Below are 22,804 nucleotides of genomic sequence, written 5' to 3'. Positions count from 1 at the left end.
TTATATTTGATGATTTGTAAGTGTGATGAATCACTTTAATTACTGAAACTTGTTAAGCTATCTAAAACTACTGAAAAACTGAACTATCTAAAAATGATGTTATCAATAAATGAGTAGTCCAGCATTTTTTTCAACATTTACAATTACAACATTTCTAAGCATTGTAGCCATTTAACTATTAATAAAGCATTAACCACTTATTTAAGAAGTTATTATTAAGTCACTTTAAGAACTCTAAATTTATACCCTTGATGTTTATATTGTAATCTTTATACTCAATAAATGTGCCTGCTGAACTCCTATTTTTTTTTTTAGTAAAACATTTTAACAAAACCAATATCTTATATATTAAAGTTTGTTATACCTGGAGAGTTATGGGATGGTATACATTGGGGTTCAAACCTTTTGCTTCATAACCCACCAATTGGCATGTGGCAAACCCCCAATAAGGGTTGATGAGTATCTATGGCCAAAAAATGTAAAATCGTGTGAACGCGCGACACATCTGCCCCGACCCACAGTTTGGGAGCCACTGCACTAAGGTACACATAGTACGGTACATACTGAGAAGGTCTTGAGACTGCCTCTGTGGTTTATTGCAAACATCCTGCAGAAGACACGTAGGGCTTCTGTCTCACGGCCAGCCTTGCAAAGAAAGAGAAGTGTGTTTAATGAAGAAACAAACCAAACACCAGATATTATTTTGTAAACTAACTTCTTAAACTTGATTGGACTTGTATACAAGGCTAAGTGTCCTATTGTATTACTCAGAAACACTTATTGGATCTATACTGTATGACTGGCCTACTGTTACACAAAAAGGCAGTCTTTAAAGACAGCATTTTGGATTTTAAAGATTGGTGGCCTGTAAGCACTGGTGTACCTCCATGAGGAACCGGGGGCTCTCAGGCATGGCCAGACTGAAGATGAGTGCCGATGTGAGGCTGGGGACAGAGCACAGCACCACAAACAGCCTCCAGCTCTGGAAGTCCAGCCCACCCAGAGAAAAGCGGACCCAGGTCCGGGGAATGACCAACCACGCCAGGCCTGTAGGGAAAACACACACCCAGACGCTTACCTAATGTTCATTAACATCATATATTGTGACTTTCCATAAATAATTTGCATTGGAGCAAAATTGCGCAGCTAGACTATTTGTTAACGCATTTCCATTAGGTACACATCTCACGAATGATTGACAAACAGAAAAAATCATATTACTGGACATGGGTCTATATTTTATGCTTTTAACGAGCATGTGGACCTAAACATTGCCTACAGACACATGCAACAGTAATCATCTCTACCTCCCTTAAACATTTTACACGAGGACAAACATCATCTGACTAACAGAAGACAATGTGTAGTAATGGTGTCAACTGCGCACCTGCTGCCAGAATATTCCCTGCCATCCAGAAGGTGGCCAGAGCACTTATCATTGCCCCTCTCTTCAGCCGGGGCTGAAACTCTGAAAAGTAGGAGAAGATGACCGGGATTGAACCTCCCACCCTGGAAAAGGCAAATGGAAAAGACTTGTTAGAATCCACTACACAATTTGAGTGCCTACACAGTAGATTTCCAAAGTGTTAACTGAGCAGAGTCTAGGTATTTCAATGACAACTGTCTGTTGGCAAGGGTGAGAGGGAAACATATGAGTAGCCTATGCCCTGGAAAGACACTCCGGTGAAAGTTGAAAGGAATTCTTTAAATGAAGAGGACAGATGCAACTTTGAGTGTTTGTAAAATGATTCACGTTACATTTCCGTTTTGGTGTCTTTGTGGATGTGTGTGTGTGTGTGTGTGTACCATCTTCATTAGATCCAATCAGAGGGGTATGTAATGAAGTGCTTACCCTACACCACTGATGAACCGTAGTAGAAGGAAGAGCCAGAACCTAGGGGCAAAGCTGGCCAGCGCTCCAAACACTCCGTTCACTGTCAGGGACATCACCAAGACCTTCTGGCGCCCCCTCTGGTCAGCCAGGTAACCCCACATGTACCCACCTATCATCATTCCTATTGGGACAAAGGGCAAAAATAGAGCACAGAAAAGTCAGAGGCCTCATTTAGAAAAGGTTTTATGCACAGAATTCTTACAATGTTGCTATTCATAATCCTTGAACTTGATGTGAAATTTTGTTTTACATGCGATTGATGATTAATGACTTGGTTGTTAAGCATGAGTCTTATCACACTAATAGAACCCTGGTTAAGTCTGCACTTACATATAAGTAATACAGCAGCATCTGTAATCAACTGAACTGATATTTAGGCCTACTTTAAAATGTGATGACTGAATTCGTTAGTTTATATAATTTCAACTATTTACCCATATAAGCTATTCCTTACCGAGGAAAATGTTGGCCGTCAGTAACCCCATGTCTGAGGTGCTGAGATGGAGGTCACAGCGGGCAGTGGGCAGCAGAAAGGAAACACACAGGATCTCCACCGCATCACTGGCATTGGCCCATCCACACACCACCAACAGGAGCCCATGGAACAAACCAAAACCTGAAGGTGGGGCGCAGAGACCAGACACTACAGGAATACTGTTCATTTTCTAATGAGAATACAGTTTGATGTCTGGAAGTCTGAGACTGAGGCATCAGCGGTGTATTCACTAGGAACCAAACAGAAGCAAACGGGGAGGGACCTACCTGGGGTGTATTCACTAGGAACCAAACAGAAGGAAACGGGGAGGAACCTACCTGGGGTGTATTCACTATGAACCAAACAGAAGGAAACGGGGAGGAACCTACCTGGGGTGTATTCACTATGAACCAAGCGGAACCAAACAGAAGGAAACGGGGAGGGACCTACCTGAATTTCTCTAACAGAAACTCTAATTTTAGAATTTTCCATTATGATGGTGTGCACTAATGAATACACCCCTGAACTTGATCAATAAGGGACGTTTGCTACGGTTTGCACTTTAAGAAATAAGGCCCCGAGGGGATGTGGTATAACCCCAGAGGTGCCTTATTGCTATTATAAACTGGTAACCAACGTAATTAGAGCAGGGGTGTGGTATATGGCCAATATACCACGGCTAAGAGCTGTTCTTATACATGACGCAACACGGAGTGCTAGGACACAGCACTTAGCATTGGTATATTGGCCATATTTCACAAACCCCCAAGGTGACTTATTGCTATTATAAACTGGTTACCAACATAATTAGAGCAGTAAAAATAAATGCTTCGTCATACCCGTGGTATACGGTCTGATATACCACGACTTTCAGCCAATCAGCATTCAGAGCTCAAACCATCCAGTTTATAATTAATTTTAATTAATTATAATTGACCGCTGGCTACGTCCCTTCCGTCTTCAAGAGAGCGAGAGTTGCACCCCTTCTGAAAAAACCTACACTCGATCCCTCCGATGTCAACAACTACAGACCAGTATCCCTTCTTTCTTTTCTCTCCAAAACTCTTGAACGTGCCGTCCTTGGCCAGCTCTCCTGCTATCTCTCTCAGAATGACCTTCTTGATCCAAATCAGTCAGGTTTCAAGACTAGTCATTCAACTGAGACTGCTCTTCTCTGTGTCACGGAGGCGCTCCGCACTGCTAAAGCTAACTCTCTCTCCTCTGCTCTCATCCTTCTAGACCTATCGGCTGCCTTTGATACTGTGAACCATCAGATCCTCCTCTCCACCCTCTCCGAGCTGGGCATCTCCGGCGCGGCCCACGCTTGGATTGCGTCCTACCTGACAGGTCGCTCCTATCAGGTGGCGTGGCGAGAATCTGTCTCCGCACCACGTGCTCTCACCACTGGTGTCCCCCAGCGCTCTGTTCTAGGCCCTCTCCTATTCTCGCTATACACCAAGTCACTTGGCTCTGTCATATCCTCACATGGTCTCTCCTATCATTGCTATGCAGACGACACACAATTAATCTTCTCCTTTCCCCCCTCTGATAACCAGGTGGTGAATCGCATCTCTGCATGTCTGGCAGACATATCAGTGTGGATGACGGATCACCATCTCAAGCTGAACCTCGGCAAGACGGAGCTGCTCTTCCTCCCGGGGAAGGACTGCCCGTTCCATGATCTCGCCATCACGGTTGACAACTCCATTGTGTCCTCCTCCCAGAGTGCTAAGAACCTTGGCGTGATCCTGGACAACACCCTGTCGTTCTCAACTAACATCAAGGCGGTGACCCGTTCCTGTAGGTTCATGCTCTACAACATTCGCAGAGTACGACCCTGCCTCACGCAGGAAGCGGCGCAGGTCCTAATCCAGGCACTTGTCATCTCCCGTCTGGATTACTGCAACTCGCTGTTGGCTGGGCTCCCTGCCTGTGCCATTAAACCCCTACAACTCATCCAGAACGCCGCAGCCCGTCTGGTGTTCAACTTTCCCAAGTTCTCTCACGTCACCCCGCTCCTCCGCTCTCTCCACTGGCTTCCAGTTGAAGCTCGCATCCGCTACAAGACCATGGTGCTTGCCTACGGAGCTGTGAGGGGAACGGCACCTCCGTACCTTCAGGCTCTGATCAGGCCCTACACCCAAACAAGGGCACTGCGTTCATCCACCTCTGGCCTGCTCGCCTCCCTACCTCTGAGGAAGTACAGTTCCCGCTCAGCCCAGTCAAAACTGTTCGCTGCTCTGGCACCCCAATGGTGGAACAAACTCCCTCACGACGCCAGGTCAGCGGAGTCAATCACCACCTTCCGGAGACACCTGAAACCCCACCTCTTTAAGGAATACCTAGGATAGGATAAAGTAATCCTTCTAACCCCCCCCCCCCTTAAAAGAGTTAGATGCACTATTGTAAAGTGGTTGTTCCACTGGATATCATAAGGTGAATGCACCAATTTGTAAGTCGCTCTGGATAAGAGCGTCTGCTAAATGACTTAAATGTAAATGTAAATGTATAATAACTAATATACCACAACTAAGGGCTGGTTTTATGCACGACGCAAAGTGATACCGCTCTTAGTCATGGTATATTGGCCATATAAAGTGCTTTTGGAAAGTATTCAGACCCTTAAATTTTTACACATTGTTACATTAGCCTTATTCTAAAATGGATACAATTAATTGTTTTCCTCATCATTATACACACACAATTGCCCATAATTTAGATTTTTTGCATATTTATAAAAAAAATAACAGATACCTTATTTACATAAGTATTCAGACCCTTTGCTATGAGGCTTGAAATTGAACTCCGGTGCATCCTGTTTCCGTTGGTCATCCTAGAGATGTTTCTACAACTTGATTGGAATCCACCTATGGTAACACACCAGTCTATATAAAGGGCCCACAGTTGACAGCGCATGTCAGAGCAAAAACCAAGCCATAGGTCGAAAGGAATTGTCCGTAGAGCTCTGAGATAGAATTGTGTCAAGGCACAGATCTGGGGAATGGTACCAAAAAAAAAATCTGTAGTAGCATTAAAGGTCCCCAAGAACAGTGGCCTCCATCATTCTTAAATTGAATAAGTTTGCCCAACCAAACTGAGCAATCAGGGGACAAGGGCCTTGGTCAGGGAGGTGACTAAGAACCCGATGGTCAATCTGACACAGCTCCAGAGTTCCTCTGTGGAGATGGGAGAAGGTTCCAAAAGGACAACCATCTCTGCAGCACTCCACCAATCAGGCCTTTATGGTAGAGTAGAGTGGCCAGACAGAAGTCATCTCCTCAGTAAAAGACACATAACAGCCCACTTGGAGTTTGGCAAAAGGCACCTAAAGGACTATGAATACTTATGTAAATGTGATACATTTCAGTTTATGGGGTATTGTGTGTAGATTTTGGGGTGGGGTGCCTTATAGCTATTGTCCAGCGCGCTATCGACTGTGCCGCAAAAGCATGCTCTTGCGGCAGAGTCGATATCCGCGCTTATAAACCCAGGGTCGTTACACTATTATAAACTGGTTACTAACGTAATTAGAACAGTAACAATTAATAAAAAGCATTCAGGGCTCAAACCACCCAGTTTATAATAATGAATACACCTCGTGTTACACATCAAAATTAAAGTACCAGTAAAGTCTACCTGCGTCTTCAACAGCTTCCTCATATGTTCGTTTTCTTTGTGTACTTCTCTGAACATCATTTGCATTATCTCCAATACTCCTCTCAAAAATAACTTCACCTGAAATGTAAAAAAAAAAACATGCATGATAAATGGCTTTGTAAATTGTATGAGCATAAATTACTCAAAACATTTCATGGAAAACATACGTCTGATAACAGGTACAGCTACTACCTGTTGAATTTGACATCAGGATTACATTTTTAAACTAATAAAGAGTACACAGGTTGGACTAGTTTACGTGGGAGACTGCATGAAAGTTCCAAGTCTACCAGGTGGAGTTTACGCATGTACCTTCATCCGAGTCGAGGCTAGCTAGCTCCAGGTGGCTGGTGAGAAGTGGCACTCGTGCTGCATCATCGCCGGACGCATCTATATGGATATGTCGAGACATAGCCGGCTGTTTCATCAAGCTAAAGCACCAGTACGACCTCTTGTTTTGTAGAAACTACATGTCAGTGTAGACTTTCTTAATGCACAGTATCTGTTTTACAAGAGAATCACATATTTATCCACACAGTTATGGAGTGAACCAAAAAATTATCCACTATAGTGACCAGATACTCTAGTGCCCGCTCTAACAATCAAACGATATGTTGATATGAAAAAAAAGGTAGGCAGTCGGAGGAGGCAAGATCATGTGGGACCATTCTAGCCAATGAGAGGGCTAAACTTGAGTGAACAACACGCGCAACTCCGATATTAAGTGTTTTTTCTCAAAGTTGCCAGGATGTCACGTGTCCTACGTATTTCAGTACACGCGTAACAAACCACGCATTTCAAAACTTCGATTATATCAAATAAGCCACATGTAGCAAATAAACCATTCAACTTTTTGTTAACCAAATTCGACACTCTCATTGACCTCCATACAAAAACTCCTCGCTTGGTGAGCGGAAAAACGCCACATGCCGGAGTAGACAGATTTTGGCCTAAGTTACCCCTCTTGCTTCGCCTCTTCCTCTCTGAGTGAACTGAACCTACTTCCTGTTTTAAGAAATGGATGATCTGTTAGCCTTCTTCGGTGGGGTTTAACGGCGGTTGGCATCCAATATAATGTTGCATTACCGCCACCAACTGGAGTACAAATCCATTATACTTTGTGACACAACATAGGAAAAGGAAGATCACATGTTTTTTTTCCTGACAACTAACCCCTATACTCACTAAAAAACCGCCACAACCTTGCACAAATTTAACCCTATCAGATCCTACACACAACATGACCATAAACTTGGCACCTGAAACACCATTCAGCACAAAAGGTTCTATGGGATAACTGATTACTAACATTACTTTGTTGGGTAACGACTCAGCATCAAAACTCAAAAGGACAGACAGACATTCTGTTTCACCACTGGGTCTGCGAGTGTCACAGGTGTCACGGACCTGGTTGGCCTTCTTCTATGGCAATGATTCTCAACTGGTGGGTCGAGGTTTTGAATGGGTTGCGGGTGTCTGAGTAAAAAATTTAATAATAAATTACTTTTTTTTACAATGAAAAAATACTTCAGTCTGAACCTAAATGACTTAAACCAGGTAGAAAGTGTGTCTATTTTTAAATAATTTAACCCTTTTTTTTTTTTCAATCACAGTATTATCAATACAGCTATTAGCGGCACTATTTTGGTTGATTCCTTGTCAAGAATATGGGGGAAAATTTTATTATTGACAATGAAAGAGTTGCTACATTTACATTGTAGCATTTACATTGTACATTTAATATAGCATTCAAATAGTTTTCCAGATTGTATTTTGGCAAACATTTTTCGCGGTGCGAATGTTGGGTCACGACTGAGACAACCTGGTTCAATTTAGGTACCAAGGCAAGACCAGTTGAGAACCACTGTTCTTTGTATTGTATTGGGCTCCCGAGTGGCGCAGCGGTCTAAGGCACTGCATCTCAGTGCAAGAGGTGTCACTACAGTCCCTGGTTTGATTCCAGGCAGTATCACAGGTTGTATCTGGTCATGATTGGGAGTCCCATATGGCTGCGCACAATTGGCCCAGCGTCGTCCGGGTTTGGCCAGGGTAGGCCTTCATTGTAAATAAGAATTTGTTTTTAACTGACTTGCCTAGTTAAATAAAGGTTAAAATTTGCGGTCTGAATTTGGTTGGCCTTCAAAATAAAAGTGCTTATTTCAATACATTGACATTTTAATGAAATGCTAAATTAATAACCTAGCGATGACATTTGAAGAATACTCTTGCAGGAACACAAGGGGTGCTGGGGGTGGGGGCGTCCATACAGGAACCAATGGGATACTCGAGGGGGGATGTTCATGAAGGAACCAATTGGATACTCGGTGATGGAGGCGTTCCTGCAGATGCAGGAATGCCCCTAATTGTAGGCTGCACTTGCACACTATTGTTTGAGCCGGTAGGTGGTGTTATTTTTTTCTGCCTCCCCTCAGTCTCAAAAGTTTTATATGATGCTGTCTGTCTGTTTGCGTTGAATGAAGATGGCGACCAGTTCAGAGCGTAGTCCCCCTCCCTTTCCCGAGGACCTGGAACCGGAGCCTGACGAAGTTGGAGACCAAGACAGTGATGACGGAGAAGACATTTTTCTTGGCGCAGTGAGTGTCTGTTGTTGATTTCATACTAACGTTATTATTTTGTGTAGGAAACTCGGCACTCCCCGGGTTGTTATCCAAGTAGCTAGCTACTGTAGCTGCCAAACATTGCTAACAAGGGCCTGCGAAATCCATTGGGTTCATTGACACGAAGCTATTAGTTAGCTAACTAGCCGGATATACATCAACTGGCTAGTGCTCGTCTCCGGAGCAGCTAACGTTACCCCCGAGTATGGCGTGTCCTACCGTTAACGGTAACTTACTCATTCAGGTCCAAATACATGTTATTTTCAGAGGTAGACTGGCTCGGGCAGCCAAAACAGCCAAATACTCCATATAAACGTGAATTAATGTTCAATTGCGATACGGTTCTAGAAACATAAAGCCCTTTACTTTCAAGTCACATCAAAATAATTTCACAAATACTAAATATACACTATTTAAACCTGCTATTACAGTTGCAGCCAGAAGTCTTTTCAGTCACAACACGTTTCTGGCGGCCTTCCACACACAGGTAGGCGTTCAGAGCATGCTAGATAGACGACCACTTGTGCTAATTAGCGGTCTTCCCTAAACACGCGCTGTAACATGGAGATATGGCGGTGTGGGAACACTAGCCCTAACTCTATTAAGGTGTGTAGTAATTAAACTTTTTAGTTAAACATTATTTCTCGCTGATATGAAAGATGCGCTCGTTATGTTTGCAAACCCGTACCGTAATAAACGCAAGCTTTGTGGCTCTTACAAAAGTCCCCGGGGAAGCAGTACTGTACCTTGATCAATAGTAGGCAGGGCAAACCATTTTGGGGGATTTTCTGGTATATCATCAAAATAAACAGCACGTTTTTGGACTCATTCAGCAGTTTTTACCCGAGTACAATACCACAATAAATAATATTGAAAGTTCCATTTTATATTCCTTAAACTTAAGTTGAAAATGATGCTGTAGATGCGTCCGGTTGACAAGACCTAATGATAAATAACCCAATGTCAAAACATTTTTTTAAAGTGTCCTAGTCCTTAACCATTTGCGCTTTGTTACGGGGGTCACCTAAACAGAAACGCAACATCGACAAAACAATCAATTATCACGTTGAAATCAATTGCACGAGAGATGAGGTTGCATGTCCTATTAAAACTATCACTACTCAAAAAAACACTCGGAATTTGAAGAAGGTAGCGGAAGTGGATGCTGAGATCGAATCAAGCAGCGCGTCGAGCAAAGTTGGTGAATACGAATGGACGAACTACGAACAGTAGTATCGAAAACTGGAACAAAAAGGGAATTGTCTAAAATTGGAGTGGAAGATGCGTGTATGAATGATGATGAATCACTTCTTGTTGGGATGCGTTTGTTTAAGGATGCGTATGCGAGAGACCGGTTTGAGTTGTTGGAAATTGTGAAGTATGCAGTTAGGAAAAATGTAGTCTGTGACCAGGAGTGGTCTTGTTTTTGATTAATTGTATTTCTAAGAGGAAGATTGCAGTGGGCCTCAAATAATCCAGACAATAGAAATTGTGTTTTGAACTTTGGAGTAGAGCACCCTTCAAAGGAGTCATCTCAGTGGTGAGGACAAATGTTCAGGTTGAATACCTGAAGAGAATTCCTGGTGTGGTTGGTGCCCGTCGTCTGACCTGCTGGGTGAATGGAGAAAACAGAAGTCTGTCGGTCCTGTTGCTTTTTGATTAAGATCAAATACCTACTGTGAAGCTTGGTTATGTAAGACGCTGTAATAGCTTTCCTCCCCAAACAACTTCAGTGTAAGAATTTATAAAGGATTTGGCCAAGTATGTGCAGACAGACACTGGGGCAGCAGGTAGCCTAGTGGTTAGTGTTTGGCCTGTAACCGTAAGGTTGCTGGATCGAATCCCCAAGCTGACAAGGTAAAAATCTGCCGTTTTGCCCCTGAACAAGGCTGTTTTAACCCACTGTTCCCCGGTAGGCCATCATTGTAAACAAGAATATGTTCTTAACTGACTTGCCCAGTTAAATGTGTGTATATGTATATATAAAAATAAGACAATATTTATATTGAGCGTGTGTAGAAGGACCATGGCGTCGTAATTGTGATGTCAGCACAAGAACTGTTCGTCAGCAGCTTCATGAAATGGGTTTCTATGGCCGAGCAGCCGCAAATCATCACGTGCACAGCCAAGCGGTGGCTGGATTGGTGTAAAGCTTGGAGCAGTGGAAACGTGTTCTCTGGAGTGAGGAATCATGCTTCACCATCTGGCAGTCCAACGGATGAATATGGGTTTGGCGGATGCCAGGAGAATGCTACCTGCCCCAATGCATAGTGTCAACTGTAAAGTTTGGTGGGGGAGGAATAAGGGTCTGGGGGTGTTTTTCATGGAAAGGGCCTTCCCCAAACTGTTGTCACAAAGGTAGAAACACAGAATCAACATTGTATGCTGTAGCGTTAATATTTCCTGTGACTAAAATTAAGTGACGGGAAATCTTAACGCTACAACATACAATGACGATTCTGTGTTTCTAACTTTGTGGCAACAGTTTGGGGAAGACCCTTTCTTGTTTCAGCAGGACAATGCCCCTGTTTACAAAGCGAGGTCCGTAAAGAAAGGGTTTGTCGAGATCGGTGTGGATGAACTTGACTGGCCTACACAGACCTCCACCCCATCGAACACCGTTGGGGAGAAATGGAACGCCGACTGCGAGCCAGGCCTAATCGCCTAACATTAGTGCCCGACCTCACTAATGCTCTTGTTGCTGAATGGATGCAAATCCCCGCAGCAATGTTCCAATATCCTCAGAAGAGTGGAGGCTGCTATAGCAAAGGGGAATCAACTCCTTATTAATGCCCATGGTTTTTTAGAATAAGATGTTAGATGAGCACGTGCCTACTTACTTTATAGCTGCATTCTAAGTGCTGTGCCCCCCCCCCCCCCCCGCTCGCTCGTAAGACAACCCATGATCTACACAACCCATGATGTGGATTTATCCTGACAGTAGAGTACTTTCCTGAAAACATTTGAAAAGCTTTGATTTTGGAGTGAACTGTCCCTACCTGCTCCAAAGCTCCCCTGTTTTAGATTCTTGTGCAAACTTTTCTAAAAACCTCTGTCGGTGAACCCAACAGCTTTGTCAGCTAAATTACTCACTCAGTGTGTAGGAGGGCAAGGCAAGTTTGAGTATAGGTCACACCCTGGAGTTTGCACATGTCAAGTGAACCTCATATTGCTGTAAAAGTACAGGAAGGGAGGCTAAAGCTCAGCCTCCAGTCATGTGAGTCTCAGATGTGGCCACATGCTCACTACCAGGAAGTTTTCCATAGATCCCAAGTTTGAATTCTTCAATCTGGCTTCTGAACGCAATCTTTGATTCCTGAAAAACATTGAATTCCTCCTCTTAGAAGTTGTGGTAGACATGCATTTATCTGTGTAGACCCGACAGACGTTTTGTGTTATTCCTGGTAAGTTCTCTATTTCTCCTGTGCAGTTACTCATTTTTATGTGGAATAGTTATTTGTATTTGTTTTAAATCTTTGACTCTTATGTAGTTTAGGTGGAATTCACATGGATGTTAAATCAATTGTAAAATGTGACAGACTCGAGTGTCTTTGCTGTTGCTGCTGCAACCTTGCTTATTTGCATGATTTGAGAAATGCTGTTTCTTCATCTCCAGGATAACCCATTGGAGATAAAGATGGACCCTTCGCTGTCTGCAAGTGACATCGCAAGTTCAACCAAACCACTGAGTGAAGCATCTAGTCCTCCAGTGATGGACATCCTTAGTGAACCAGCAAGCGAGGCATCTAGTGCGCCAATGGTGGACCTCCTTATGGAACCAGCAAGCGAGGCATCTAGTGCTCCAATGATGAACCTCCTTATGGAACCAGCAAGCGAGGCATCTAGTGCTCCAATGATGAACCTCCTTATGGAACCAGCAAGCGAGGCATCTAGTGCTCCAATGGTGGACCTCCTTATGCAACCAGCAAGCAATGCATCTGGTGCTCCAATGGTTGACTTCCTTATGGAACCAGCAAGCGACGACCTAAAGGAGCCTCCCAAACCTGACATCGACCCATTGGCTGACATTATCAACGACACTCCACTCAGTGAAGTCAAAACACTGGTTGCTGCGATGCCCCATGAGCCACCGAGCGACCTCTTTGACGATGAGCCCAGCGAACTTTTCGCTGAACCACGACAAAGTAACACTGCCAAGCAACAACAAACTAGCATCTTCGACGAACCTGATGACGACCTCTTCGGCGACCCACTGGGTGAAGCCTCGAAGAAACCTCAGAATGATGTCTTCAAAGAAGCACTTGCACCAGTGGTTAAAGCTAGCAATGTCTGCGGGCCTCTGAGTGACAACTACAAAGAGGACCCCACTGATATATTCACTGAGGAGGCCATCACTACTCTCCCTAGTGCAGTCAGTACTGTTTCCGTCAACTCCAAGACCAACGGGGTCCACTCCGATGAGGAGGAACCTGATATATTTGCAGGTAAGAATTTACAGATTATTAATCATATATTTCAAATGATACATTTTAACGTCCTATATTTGCTGAGGGCTTGAAACAAGCAGTGAAATGAACAAAAATGGTGTGTGTGTGTGTGTGCACGCCATTTGGGCTGATAAGGAAACTGCTGTCTCAGCGTTGTGCCGTTAGGAAGAGGAAAGCTGGAACAGGAGTGTCCTTTGCTGACACCTCACTCACATTAATAAACAGACAGAGTAGTACCTTCCTGGTGTTGATCATAAGGAATGTGGCCCCTCTCACGTGGACTCAAACACACTCACCTGACCAAAAGACGGGAGTGAAATATCAGTCAAAATCTTCAATTGATTCTCCCATTGGCTTTTCCACCACAATCTCAGAAAATATTGACTATGATTTAGTCTGGAAGAATAGTGCTGTTGTCACTATTCCCTGACAGAGACGGTGCCTCTATTGTAGTCAGTCTTCCAGACCTTTGAGTGAGTTTGTGGCAACCAGCAGGTTCGCAGTGGTTCTACTGATGCAAAGAAAATAAACAGGTTTGGGGTAAATTGGAAATGTGGGAATTGACTCCAATTAACTTAAATTTGAAAAAGCGTGACTGTCTCCAATACCATTACATTTTAGTCTTACTACCCTTATTGCTCTTTCTCTCTTTTTTTCTGCTCCCCTCTTTCAGAAGCCACTGTAGAGCTGTCTCTGGACAGTCCTAGGAATGACAGAAAAAAGAAAGAGGCAGGCAAGCCCTCTGCCTCTGCCCCTGCTCCCTCAGTCTCAACAAGTGCTTCCAAACCGCAACCCAAGACCCTGGAGGAGGTACAGTACATTACAGTACGGTACAGAACTGTAACTAAACTGATTTTTCTATTATTAATTAGATTTCCATGGGTGCGTCGTATACATTGACCTTAAGGGGTTTTAACTGCTCATTCACATGTTCACTCCCACAGATCATCCCAACATGGGTATTCAGTGTTGTACAATTTAATTTAAAGGTCACTCAAAATAGTTGTACATGCTTTTCTTCCACCACCTTGGTTATGTCAATTGACTCAGTTAAGTGTATATTTGGAAGAGGTGTGATACCCGACATGATATAAACTAACTTCAGACTTGAGTCTCCGTGGATTACTCTACACGCATCAAGACAGTAGCCGCAGCACCCCCCTTGCAAAAAAAAACGTGCTAGTGAAACGCACACTCAGTCCTCTGATTGGACCATCAAACTGTCAATCAGCACAGGTCGTGTGAGCTAGCGCAGTGGTTCTCAGTGGGGTCGCAAGGTATTGGGGGGGGGGGGGGGGTCACGTGTGTAACTGAATGGGGAATTTTTCTAAACCTCAAATTTTTCTATTTAAATTCTTTATGTATTTGTGTGGGAAGGTTGTATCCATGTATATAAAATATGGGGATACAACCTTCCCCGCTCTGCAGATTTTGCTGCGAAGAGACAGAATCATTAGATCATCTGTTTTAGTACTGTCCATATGTAGCTTGTTTGTGGTCACCGGTCAAGGAATGGCTGAAGAATTGCAACATTTACCTGGCGCTAACTCTGCAGATTGCACTACTGGGTGATCTGAAAAGTCAATCGATCAATAATATACTTTAATAATTTACAATCTGTAGAAATGTAAGGTTCAGAATGTTTGTGAAACAGCACAGTTGAAAAATACAAGGCAAATAGAAATCCAATATGGATGGTGTTAAGAGATAGCTGGGAGGGGTTGAATGGCGCTGAAGGGTGGAACTAATAACAACAAGCTAACTAATTTAAAACATACCAAGTCCGTAAAATATATATAGGTTCAGAACTTTTGTGAAAGAAATAGATTGTTGAGGTTAGAGGAAGGACATAAGTAAAAACAAACAAAATATTACTATTGTAAAATAGACTGTGTCCATAAAATGCATATAGTGTGTGTATATATAAATAAAAGCTGAAAGTAGAAGCTTAAGTTGTTGTTCACTAGTTTTCTCCAATTTGGGGACGGGTGGTAGGATTAGAAATTAATCAAGGAAAATGTATTTAGATGTGTGTATGTACAGTACCAGTTATAGGGAAATCAGTCATTTGCAATACATTTAATTCGGCCCTAATCTATGGATTTCACATGACTAGGAATACAGATATGCATCTGTTAGTAACAGAATAAAAAAAGTAGGGTTGTGGATCAGACAACCAGTCAGTATTTGGTGTGACCACCATTTGCCTCACAACACATCTCCTTCACATAGAGTTGATCAGGCTGTTGATTGTGGAATGTTGTCCCACTCCTCTAATAGCTGTGCAAAGTTGACATCTGTGGCATTGTTGTGATAAAACGGCATATTTTAGTGTCCTTTTATTCTCCCCAGCACAATGTGCACCTGTGTAATGATCATGCTGTTTAATCAGCTTCTTGATATGCAACACCTGTCAGGTGGATGGATTATTTTGGCAAAGGAGAAATGCTCACTAACTAACAAATGTGTCCCTGAAATGTCTGGGGTCTTTTATTTCAGCTCATTAAACATGGAACCAACACTTTTTTTATAATTGTGTTTAGTATAGTTCTTACTCTAAATTGTCTGGGTCCAACAATACAACATCACTATTTTGTATGTGAACTTGTTGTGAAAACATTTCAGATAATGGCAATTGACTGATTTGAATGACCATTTTGTCCCTACTACATGCAGTTGGAAGAGGAGGTTGAGGACAAATTTGAGCTGAATATCTCAATAACCAATCCAGAGAAAGTTGGTGAGTTTCACCGTTTTCTTCCTTTTGTGAAAATGACACCTATTATGCGGAACCCTGCATCAGTGTTGTCATAAAAATAAATGGCTTCCTCTTTCTCTCAATGCCTGCTGCTTCTCTTTTCCTGGTTCCTCTCCTTCCTTTCTCTGAAGTGAGAGTGAAGGGCGTAGCCAGCAATCGAGCTGTAGATCTGATTGGTTCTTCCTGTTAACTGCTTTTCTAAAGACTGACATTTTCTAGTTCTTTCATGGTAAAGATATTGTAATTTTCAGTGGATGTCCTCCAGTACAGTATACAGTATACCCTTCTGTTACTCTGCTTATGATCGCTACCAAACTACCCATATCAATGTAATACGTGGAGGTCATATTTTTTTAAACAAAAGTAACATGCAACGATAAAAGGGGTCAAACCAAGAAGTTTAAAACTGATATTGGTTTTACCCCTTAGAATAATTGTCCAGTTAATAATTGTCTTTCATTCTACAGGGGATGGCATGAACGCATACATGGCCTACAAAGTCTCCACACAGGTAATATCAATGTAACATTTTCTAAAGTTCAGTGTCTTCTTTACCCCTTAGCTAACACTTTGCATCTCCACTCCTCTCTCTTTTAGACCACACTGCCCATGTTCCGCAGTAAGACGTTCACAGTGCGCCGGCGTTTCAGTGACTTCTTAGGCCTCTACGAGAAGCTCTCGGATAAACACACGCTGAACGGCTACATTGTGCCCCCGCCGCCTGAGAAGAGCATTATGGGTAATCTATAGTATACGCATAATTGGATACCATGAGTTAATGTCGCTTTAGGCAGCAAATCATTCATAGTTTCTCAATGGGAGTCATGCATTTTCCACTAATACCTAAATGATAACAGTAGCTACAAGGGGGCGGGACTTGCCAAAGGATCAATTTTGGTTCGTGGGTCTTTGACCTATTGATGTGTTTGTCCTTGTTTTGACCATTGTATGTGTGTTTTAGCCTAATTGATTTGTCATGTTTCGGACAGGCATGACTAAAGTCAAAGTGGGAAAAGAGGACAACTCGTCGGCTGAGTTTGTGGAGAGGAGGCGGGCGGCTCTGGAGAGGTACCGAATAGGCTTTCCTCTTGAGGTTTCCTGTATTGGCAAAATGGTGATGGGTAGCAGTAGACTTGGAACCGTGATAGTATAACTTGCAGATGAGCACATTTTAATGACCCATTGCATAGGGACTTGGTTTGTCATGGTAGTATGCAAAAAGTTGGGAGGCCAATAAGAAGTTCGGACTAAATGGCTCCAATTTAATTGTAGTGAAATGTTTTAATTTGTTTGGTTTTGTCATCCCAAAAGGTATCTGCAGAGAGTGGTGTTCCACCCATCGCTGCTACAAGACCCTGATGTCAGAGAATTCTTGGAGAGAGACGATGTAAGCTCGGCTTGTGTGCGTGCACCACCCTCACACAAAGATACTGTGTGTTTATCCACACACAAGAGGTGCTTGCACTGCACATGACCCATTTAATGTCTCAGGACCCTGCTGTCCCATTTTCTGTTAAATGCTTGACAGGCTTTCTGTTACATTTTCACACGCTAAGTGATCTATATTATCCCAAATTGTTCAGACTTGTCATCCATGTGTGCAAGTGCCTGATTCAAGAATTTCAGAGCGCCGTCCATTTTCAATTCGGATTTTTCCATGAGTGAATTTGCAGCCATTTCAATTGACTGCCTGAATTGACAACAAGAGACCTAGCTGCAAAGCATTTTGCTACGTTGTGCACTAATGAATGCGACCCTGATGTGACTCTTAGGGGGTGTGTGTGTGTATTATAGATGCCCAGGGCTCACAACACCCAGGCTCTGAGCGGCGCCGGCTTCCTGAAGATGATCAACAGGGCTACAGACTCCATCAGCAAGATGACCATCAAAATGAACGAGTCGGACGTGGTGAGTCTCCCTCCACTGACACACAGTCTCCATTTGACTGGGTGTGTTCGTTTTACCTCGCCTGTAGCCCCAGTGGCGGAGTGTGCTTATTTTAAAGTGAAATCTCCACCCATCCAGGCGAATGGACCCAGCGTCACTAAAGCGAATACACCCACTATCTTGCATAATAGATACAACCGTTGCGGCTCTAATGTGTGGTTGCCTGTGTCATGCTGTGTTACCAGTGGTTCGAGGAGAAACTGCAGGAAGTGGAGGCTGAGGACCAGCAGCTGAGGAAGCTCCACATCATGGTGGACTCTCTGGTTGGACACAGAAAAGGTACGGTACAATGGAATATAAGTGTTTTATCGGACAGACTCAGACGGACACAAGGCTATAAGCAGTGCGTGGCCACCTATTGTGTGTGGAATGGAAATATGTCTTCTTGCTGCCCCTTTTTCCCACCAAAATACACACAATAGGCTTTAAGCGGCACATGCTTACCTCCCCCGCTCTACTTCCCCCAGAGTTGTCGGTAAACACGGGGGGCTTTGCCAAGAGCGTGGCGATGCTGGGCAGCTCGGAGGACAACACGGCCCTGTCCAGAGCCCTCTCCCAGCTTGCCGAGGTGGAGGACAAGATGGAGCAGCTGCACCAAGAGCAGGCAGCCAGCGACTCGTTCTGCTTCGCCGAGCTGCTCGCCGACTACATCCGCCTGCTGGGATCCGTCCGGGTACCTACAGAGAGTCAATGGCATAACAAAGGCTGTGTCTGAAAATGTTAAAAGCTGTTAAATCCTTTTTTCCTCCAGTTCTTTCCCCTTTCTCAAAGCACATTGGAGGTAAGGGCACTTTGAGAGTGAAGTATTAAGGAAACAAGGACGGAGGAAGCGATTTGACTATGACTAAGGCTGTTGCGGTGACCGTATTACCACGACACCGGCAGTCGTGACATGACTGCAGTAAAATTCCATGTGACTGGAGTCACGGTAATCTCCTCTTATGAACTCTGGACATGTTGGTAGTACCCATCTTGCTAATGACCATCAGGTCCTAATGACCTGGTACTCTTTGCTCTATTGTCCCTCTAACCACTCTGACATCAATGCAAATGCAATCGAAAATAACATAACACTTATCATCAAAACATGATTTCAAAACTTACCTCACTGATGTTTAACAGCAGGTTGAAACGGTGTAAAACATGGTCGTTATGGATGTTTCAAAGCCTAACAACAGAGCCTAACAAACAAATGACATATTAGTGAAAATTAAATTGAGAATAGTCTGATGGGTGAAAATATGATCACGGTGGCTAGGAAAAACTCCCTAGAAAGGCCAAAACCTAGAGAGGAACCAGGCTATGAGGGGTGGCCAGTCCTCTTCTGGCTGTGGCGGGTGGAGATTACAACAGAACATGGCCAAGATGTTCATAAATGACCAGCATGGTCAAATAATAATAATCACAGTAGTTGTCGAGGGTGCAACAGGTCAGCCCCTCAGTACATGTCAGTTGGCTTTTCATAGCCGATCATTCAGAGTATCTCTACCGCTCCTGCTGTCTGATTGGCTGGGCCTGGCTCCCCAGTGCCCAGTTATGGGAAATCCATAGATTAGGGCCTATTGAAGTTATTTAAATTGACTGATTTCCTTTATGAACTGTAACTTAGCAAAATCTTTGAAATTGTTGCGTGTTGCCATTTTATATTTTTGTTCCATATACAATAATGGCACGGGACTTTAAGCATTTCTTAACAGACCCATAGTCAGATTACATACAGTAGGCTAACTCATTCTATTCTTCTGAAATACATTCTCTTCGTGTTTCTTTAGACCTGACTAAAATAAACATTTGATGGTGTATATTACTTTTTTTTAATGTATATGTTCCAAAGGCATGTAGGCCTTTATGTGTGGAGGCCTGGTGAAGCTAAACGTGCTTGTTAATTAATGGTCAATTACCGTGAAACCGTCAGTCTTTTGCATGACAATAACTTGGCTGACAAAATGTAATGACTGCCACAGCCCTAATAAGAGTAACATTTTCAGATGCAGCTATAGGCAACACACCATAATAACTGTCACCCTGAGATGAGACCGTTAAACGGTGTGCGTTTCTGTCCTAAGGCCTCCTTTGACCAGCGGATGAAGTCGTGGCAGCGCTGGCAGGATGCTCAGAACATGCTGCAGAAAAAGAGGGAGACAGAGGCCAAGCTGCTGTGGGCCAACAAGCCTGACAAGCTGCAGCAGGCCAAGGATGACATCACTGAGGTAGAGCGCTGCCCAACACCTGTACTGCCCAATACCATCTGTCTCTCAGGGTTGTGTTCATTAGGCACCAAATGGAAGAAAACAAATTGAAAAGGGAGAGAATGCATATACATTTTTCTTTTATTAGAAAAGTCTAATTGTATTTTTCGTCGTAAAGCATTTTCTGAATCGTGCCCTAATGTCTCAGACTTAAACACATGGTCAGGAAGTTCTGTCCCCTGTTGCAACCAGACCAAGTACATACAAAAGTCACGTGACACGAAAGTCACTGTTTGACTAATGCCAATAAAATGCACCTGTTCCTTTAACTTTCAGTCCTCCAAAAATGGCATCACTTTTTACCAGAAATTAAACTTGCAGATTGTGCCTTTCACCCATTGCCCACCACTAGAATGTTTCTTAACATTTGATCCTTTAAATCCACTGTGAATACTGGATTTGTCTCCAGCTGTACACATTAGCATACAAACCAAATGGTAACCTATAGGGAAGTAAATGTGCATTGCTTACATACCAACTGTCCCTCCTTTCTCAACTCCTCTCTTTCCTAGTGGGAGGCCAAGGTGACTCAGTATGAGAGAGACTTTGACAGAGTCTCTGCTACAGTTCGCAAGGAGGTGCTCAGGTTTGAGGTAAAACATTTTTATTCTGTGGGGGGGGGGGGTTATGTGCTGGATAAGATGGAGAGAATATAAAAACAATTATTACTTGTGTAATTTTTTCTAACAGAAAGAGAAGGCCCGCGATTTCAAAAAACAGATCATCAAATACCTGGAGTCTCTGCTACAGTCGCAGCAACAGGTAATCGTTTCTGTGCATTGGTGTAAACCTGGGCCTGTGTTCATAGTGTCTCAGAACATGACTGCTGATCTTGGATACATTTAGCCCTTTCATATGGACAGGGGCATTTTATCCTATTTAAGCACATACTGAGACATGTTTTGAATATGGACCCTGCTAAATAAAGACTGGGTCAGATGCAGTACATAACGCATGAGTTATTTGGTATAAGAAGGCAGTTTCCAATGGCAAGAATATCTGAATTGTTTTGGGAACATGAGTGACAATGTTCTTGTTCTTCTCCCTCTTTTTAGCTGATAAAGTACTGGGAGGCATTCTTGCCAGAGGCAAAAGCAATTGCGTGATGGAGTCCGCCAGCCAATGGAAAGAAAGAAGAGGAGGCTGCCTTTTTTATACACTTTACCTCTCGCCTATAAACCAAGAAAATAACCAGAGAGTGCGCTGCAAAGGGAAATTTGATTCGTTTTTTAAAATCATCCTAAACCTATAGCGCTTCATTCTAACTGTTGTATTAATAATTGTATATTTTCATTTAACCTTCCACATATATTTTCTAAATGGTGAAAACAAACTTTAGCTCTTTTGTGATGGTATGGATGTGTGTGAGGGCTGGGTGTCCTACTTGCGTATGCAATGTTAATGATTCCATTAGTTTCCACTTCAGAGCAGGAGAAATCATTGTTCTCAGTGCAACATCCTTATATTAACAATAGGAGATTTTTACACATTAGCATTGTTAATAATTCACAACAGAGTGCCCATCACACAAAACATGACACACTAGGCAGAGTTTCTGGGGCTTTCAAGGGGACCTAGTTGAATTAAATGCCCAATTCCAAATCAAACACCAGCACCATACTCCCCATGCACTTCTTAAAAATCAGGATAAAGGATTGGGTAGAAGTAAGCAATAATAACACAACATCCACCCAGTCTTCCAAAAGGCTTGGCGTTATTGCTATATTGTGGCTGGGGGTCCATTTGGAATTGAGTCAAAGACACACGTGGAGCCACATTCAGCCTGTATAATTTGGGAGGATCTTGAGATGTTTAAATTTCAAAATTGAGTCAAACTTTTTTTTTATTATTATACATGATCGGTTCAATCACTGTGGACATGACATTAACCCTCCAAAATAAAAGTCAAGAAAATAAGAACCATGGTTGATTGTGTGAAAAATAATGTAAAAAGTTGAAACCACGTCAGTAACTGTTAAAAGTACTGCTGGTCCACATGGAAAACGCGTTAATTTCAATGGAAGCTGTCTTTATATAATAGTTATTGCAGATTGTGATGAATGGCATTGGATTTGGGGGGAAATTAAACTGTTTCAGGGAAATACTCCTACATCAAAAGGGCAATCAAATCTTCTCAACATGCATTGTAGTTTTCACTTTGCACGAGGAACCGCATCCATTAAAAGGTTCAACTACCTGTAATTGTTGTGGAACAGAGTTGTTACAGGTTGTTACTTTCCCAGAATGAAAGGTAGTGGGTCTTTAATTCAGTAGACTAGCTAGTAATACAATTGGGTTGGTCATTCTGATTCCTGGATCTTGTGCAAACAGTTGATCATGATTTATTGGCTCAGATTAGAGCCATGTGTTGGCTATATACATATGACTAAGTCTATTTTTCAGTGCTTATCAATTAGTCTAAGAACATGGTCCTCAAGATGCTTGCGTCAAACAACACATGTTAAGATTAAAGATGCACAAATCATAATTGTAGTAGTCAAGAGAAACAAGCAAGACTCAATGTATGGGATTTTGGGATGTAAACCATAGCTAAATTAATTTCAACCTGGAGGATGCTAGAGACCGGTTGTTTAGCAACAAAATGACGCGTGCGCAGCTATGGTGCAAAACAGATGGGGTTGGCTTAGATTGTTGGCATGTAAACTTTATTTCGTCTTCAATGTTTATTGAAAACGAATACATTTGCACGATGAGCACTCAAATACATTGTTAGTTGTTGGTTAGCTATCTAGCATAT

General features: G+C 42.9%; 2 protein-coding genes across 5 annotated transcripts in view; one reads left to right on the top strand and one right to left on the bottom strand.

Moving 5' to 3' along the window:
• sv2 (synaptic vesicle glycoprotein 2) overlaps window positions 1-7,149 on the bottom strand; it is a 34,752-nt gene extending 27,603 nt beyond the window's left edge. The window contains exons 1-8 of one of the 3 annotated variants that reach the window (XM_055934868.1): window positions 6,986-7,143; window positions 6,339-6,528; window positions 6,006-6,104; window positions 2,349-2,510; window positions 1,853-2,015; window positions 1,388-1,509; window positions 884-1,047; window positions 565-645 (exon numbers count right to left, since the gene is read on the bottom strand). In XM_055934868.1, coding sequence (XP_055790843.1) covers window positions 565-645; window positions 884-1,047; window positions 1,388-1,509; window positions 1,853-2,015; window positions 2,349-2,510; window positions 6,006-6,104; window positions 6,339-6,453 — 906 coding nt within the window. In that variant the 5' untranslated portion in view covers window positions 6,454-6,528; window positions 6,986-7,143. Of the gene's footprint in view, window positions 1-564; window positions 646-883; window positions 1,048-1,387; window positions 1,510-1,852; window positions 2,016-2,348; window positions 2,511-5,992; window positions 6,105-6,338 lie in introns of all 3 variants that reach the window. The other 2 variants (XM_055934871.1, XM_055934869.1) reach the window with 2 other exon arrangements.
• Window positions 7,150-8,414: 1,265 nt separating this feature from the next.
• Window positions 8,415-22,248, top strand: snx1a (sorting nexin 1a). Of its 2 annotated transcripts, none has more exons than XM_055934866.1 (15): window positions 8,415-8,620; window positions 12,261-13,089; window positions 13,766-13,902; window positions 15,769-15,832; window positions 16,318-16,361; window positions 16,448-16,589; window positions 16,840-16,918; window positions 17,162-17,237; window positions 17,645-17,758; window positions 17,983-18,076; window positions 18,265-18,470; window positions 19,864-20,007; window positions 20,559-20,639; window positions 20,737-20,808; window positions 21,102-22,248. In XM_055934866.1, the coding sequence occupies exons 1-15, from the start codon at window positions 8,501-8,503 to the stop codon at window positions 21,150-21,152; spliced, it is 2,253 nt and encodes a 750-aa protein (XP_055790841.1). In that variant the 5' UTR covers window positions 8,415-8,500; the 3' UTR covers window positions 21,153-22,248. The 2 variants fall into 2 exon arrangements, with proteins under 2 accessions (XP_055790841.1, XP_055790842.1); XM_055934867.1 differs by lacking the exon at window positions 8,415-8,620 and adding an exon at window positions 11,882-12,048.
• Window positions 22,249-22,804: the final 556 nt, after the last annotated feature.

Source organism: Salvelinus fontinalis, chromosome 9 (assembly GCF_029448725.1).
Source record: "Salvelinus fontinalis isolate EN_2023a chromosome 9, ASM2944872v1, whole genome shotgun sequence".
Lineage (NCBI taxonomy): Eukaryota > Metazoa > Chordata > Actinopteri > Salmoniformes > Salmonidae > Salvelinus > Salvelinus fontinalis.
Note: the sequence above shows the minus strand (reverse complement) of the source record. Positions and strands in the feature narration are given on the sequence as shown.

Excerpts from the sequence above, each read along its gene's own strand:
- snx1a (XM_055934866.1), top strand. The coding sequence starts at position 8,501 with ATGAAGATGGCGACCAGTTCAGAGCGTAGTCCCCCTCCCTTTCCCGAG. Across the intron at positions 8,621-12,260 it reads AAGACATTTTTCTTGGCGCA|GATAACCCATTGGAGATAAA; the intron begins GTGAGTGTCTGT and ends CTTCATCTCCAG. Across the intron at positions 16,919-17,161 it reads AGGCGGGCGGCTCTGGAGAG|GTATCTGCAGAGAGTGGTGT; the intron begins GTACCGAATAGG and ends TCATCCCAAAAG.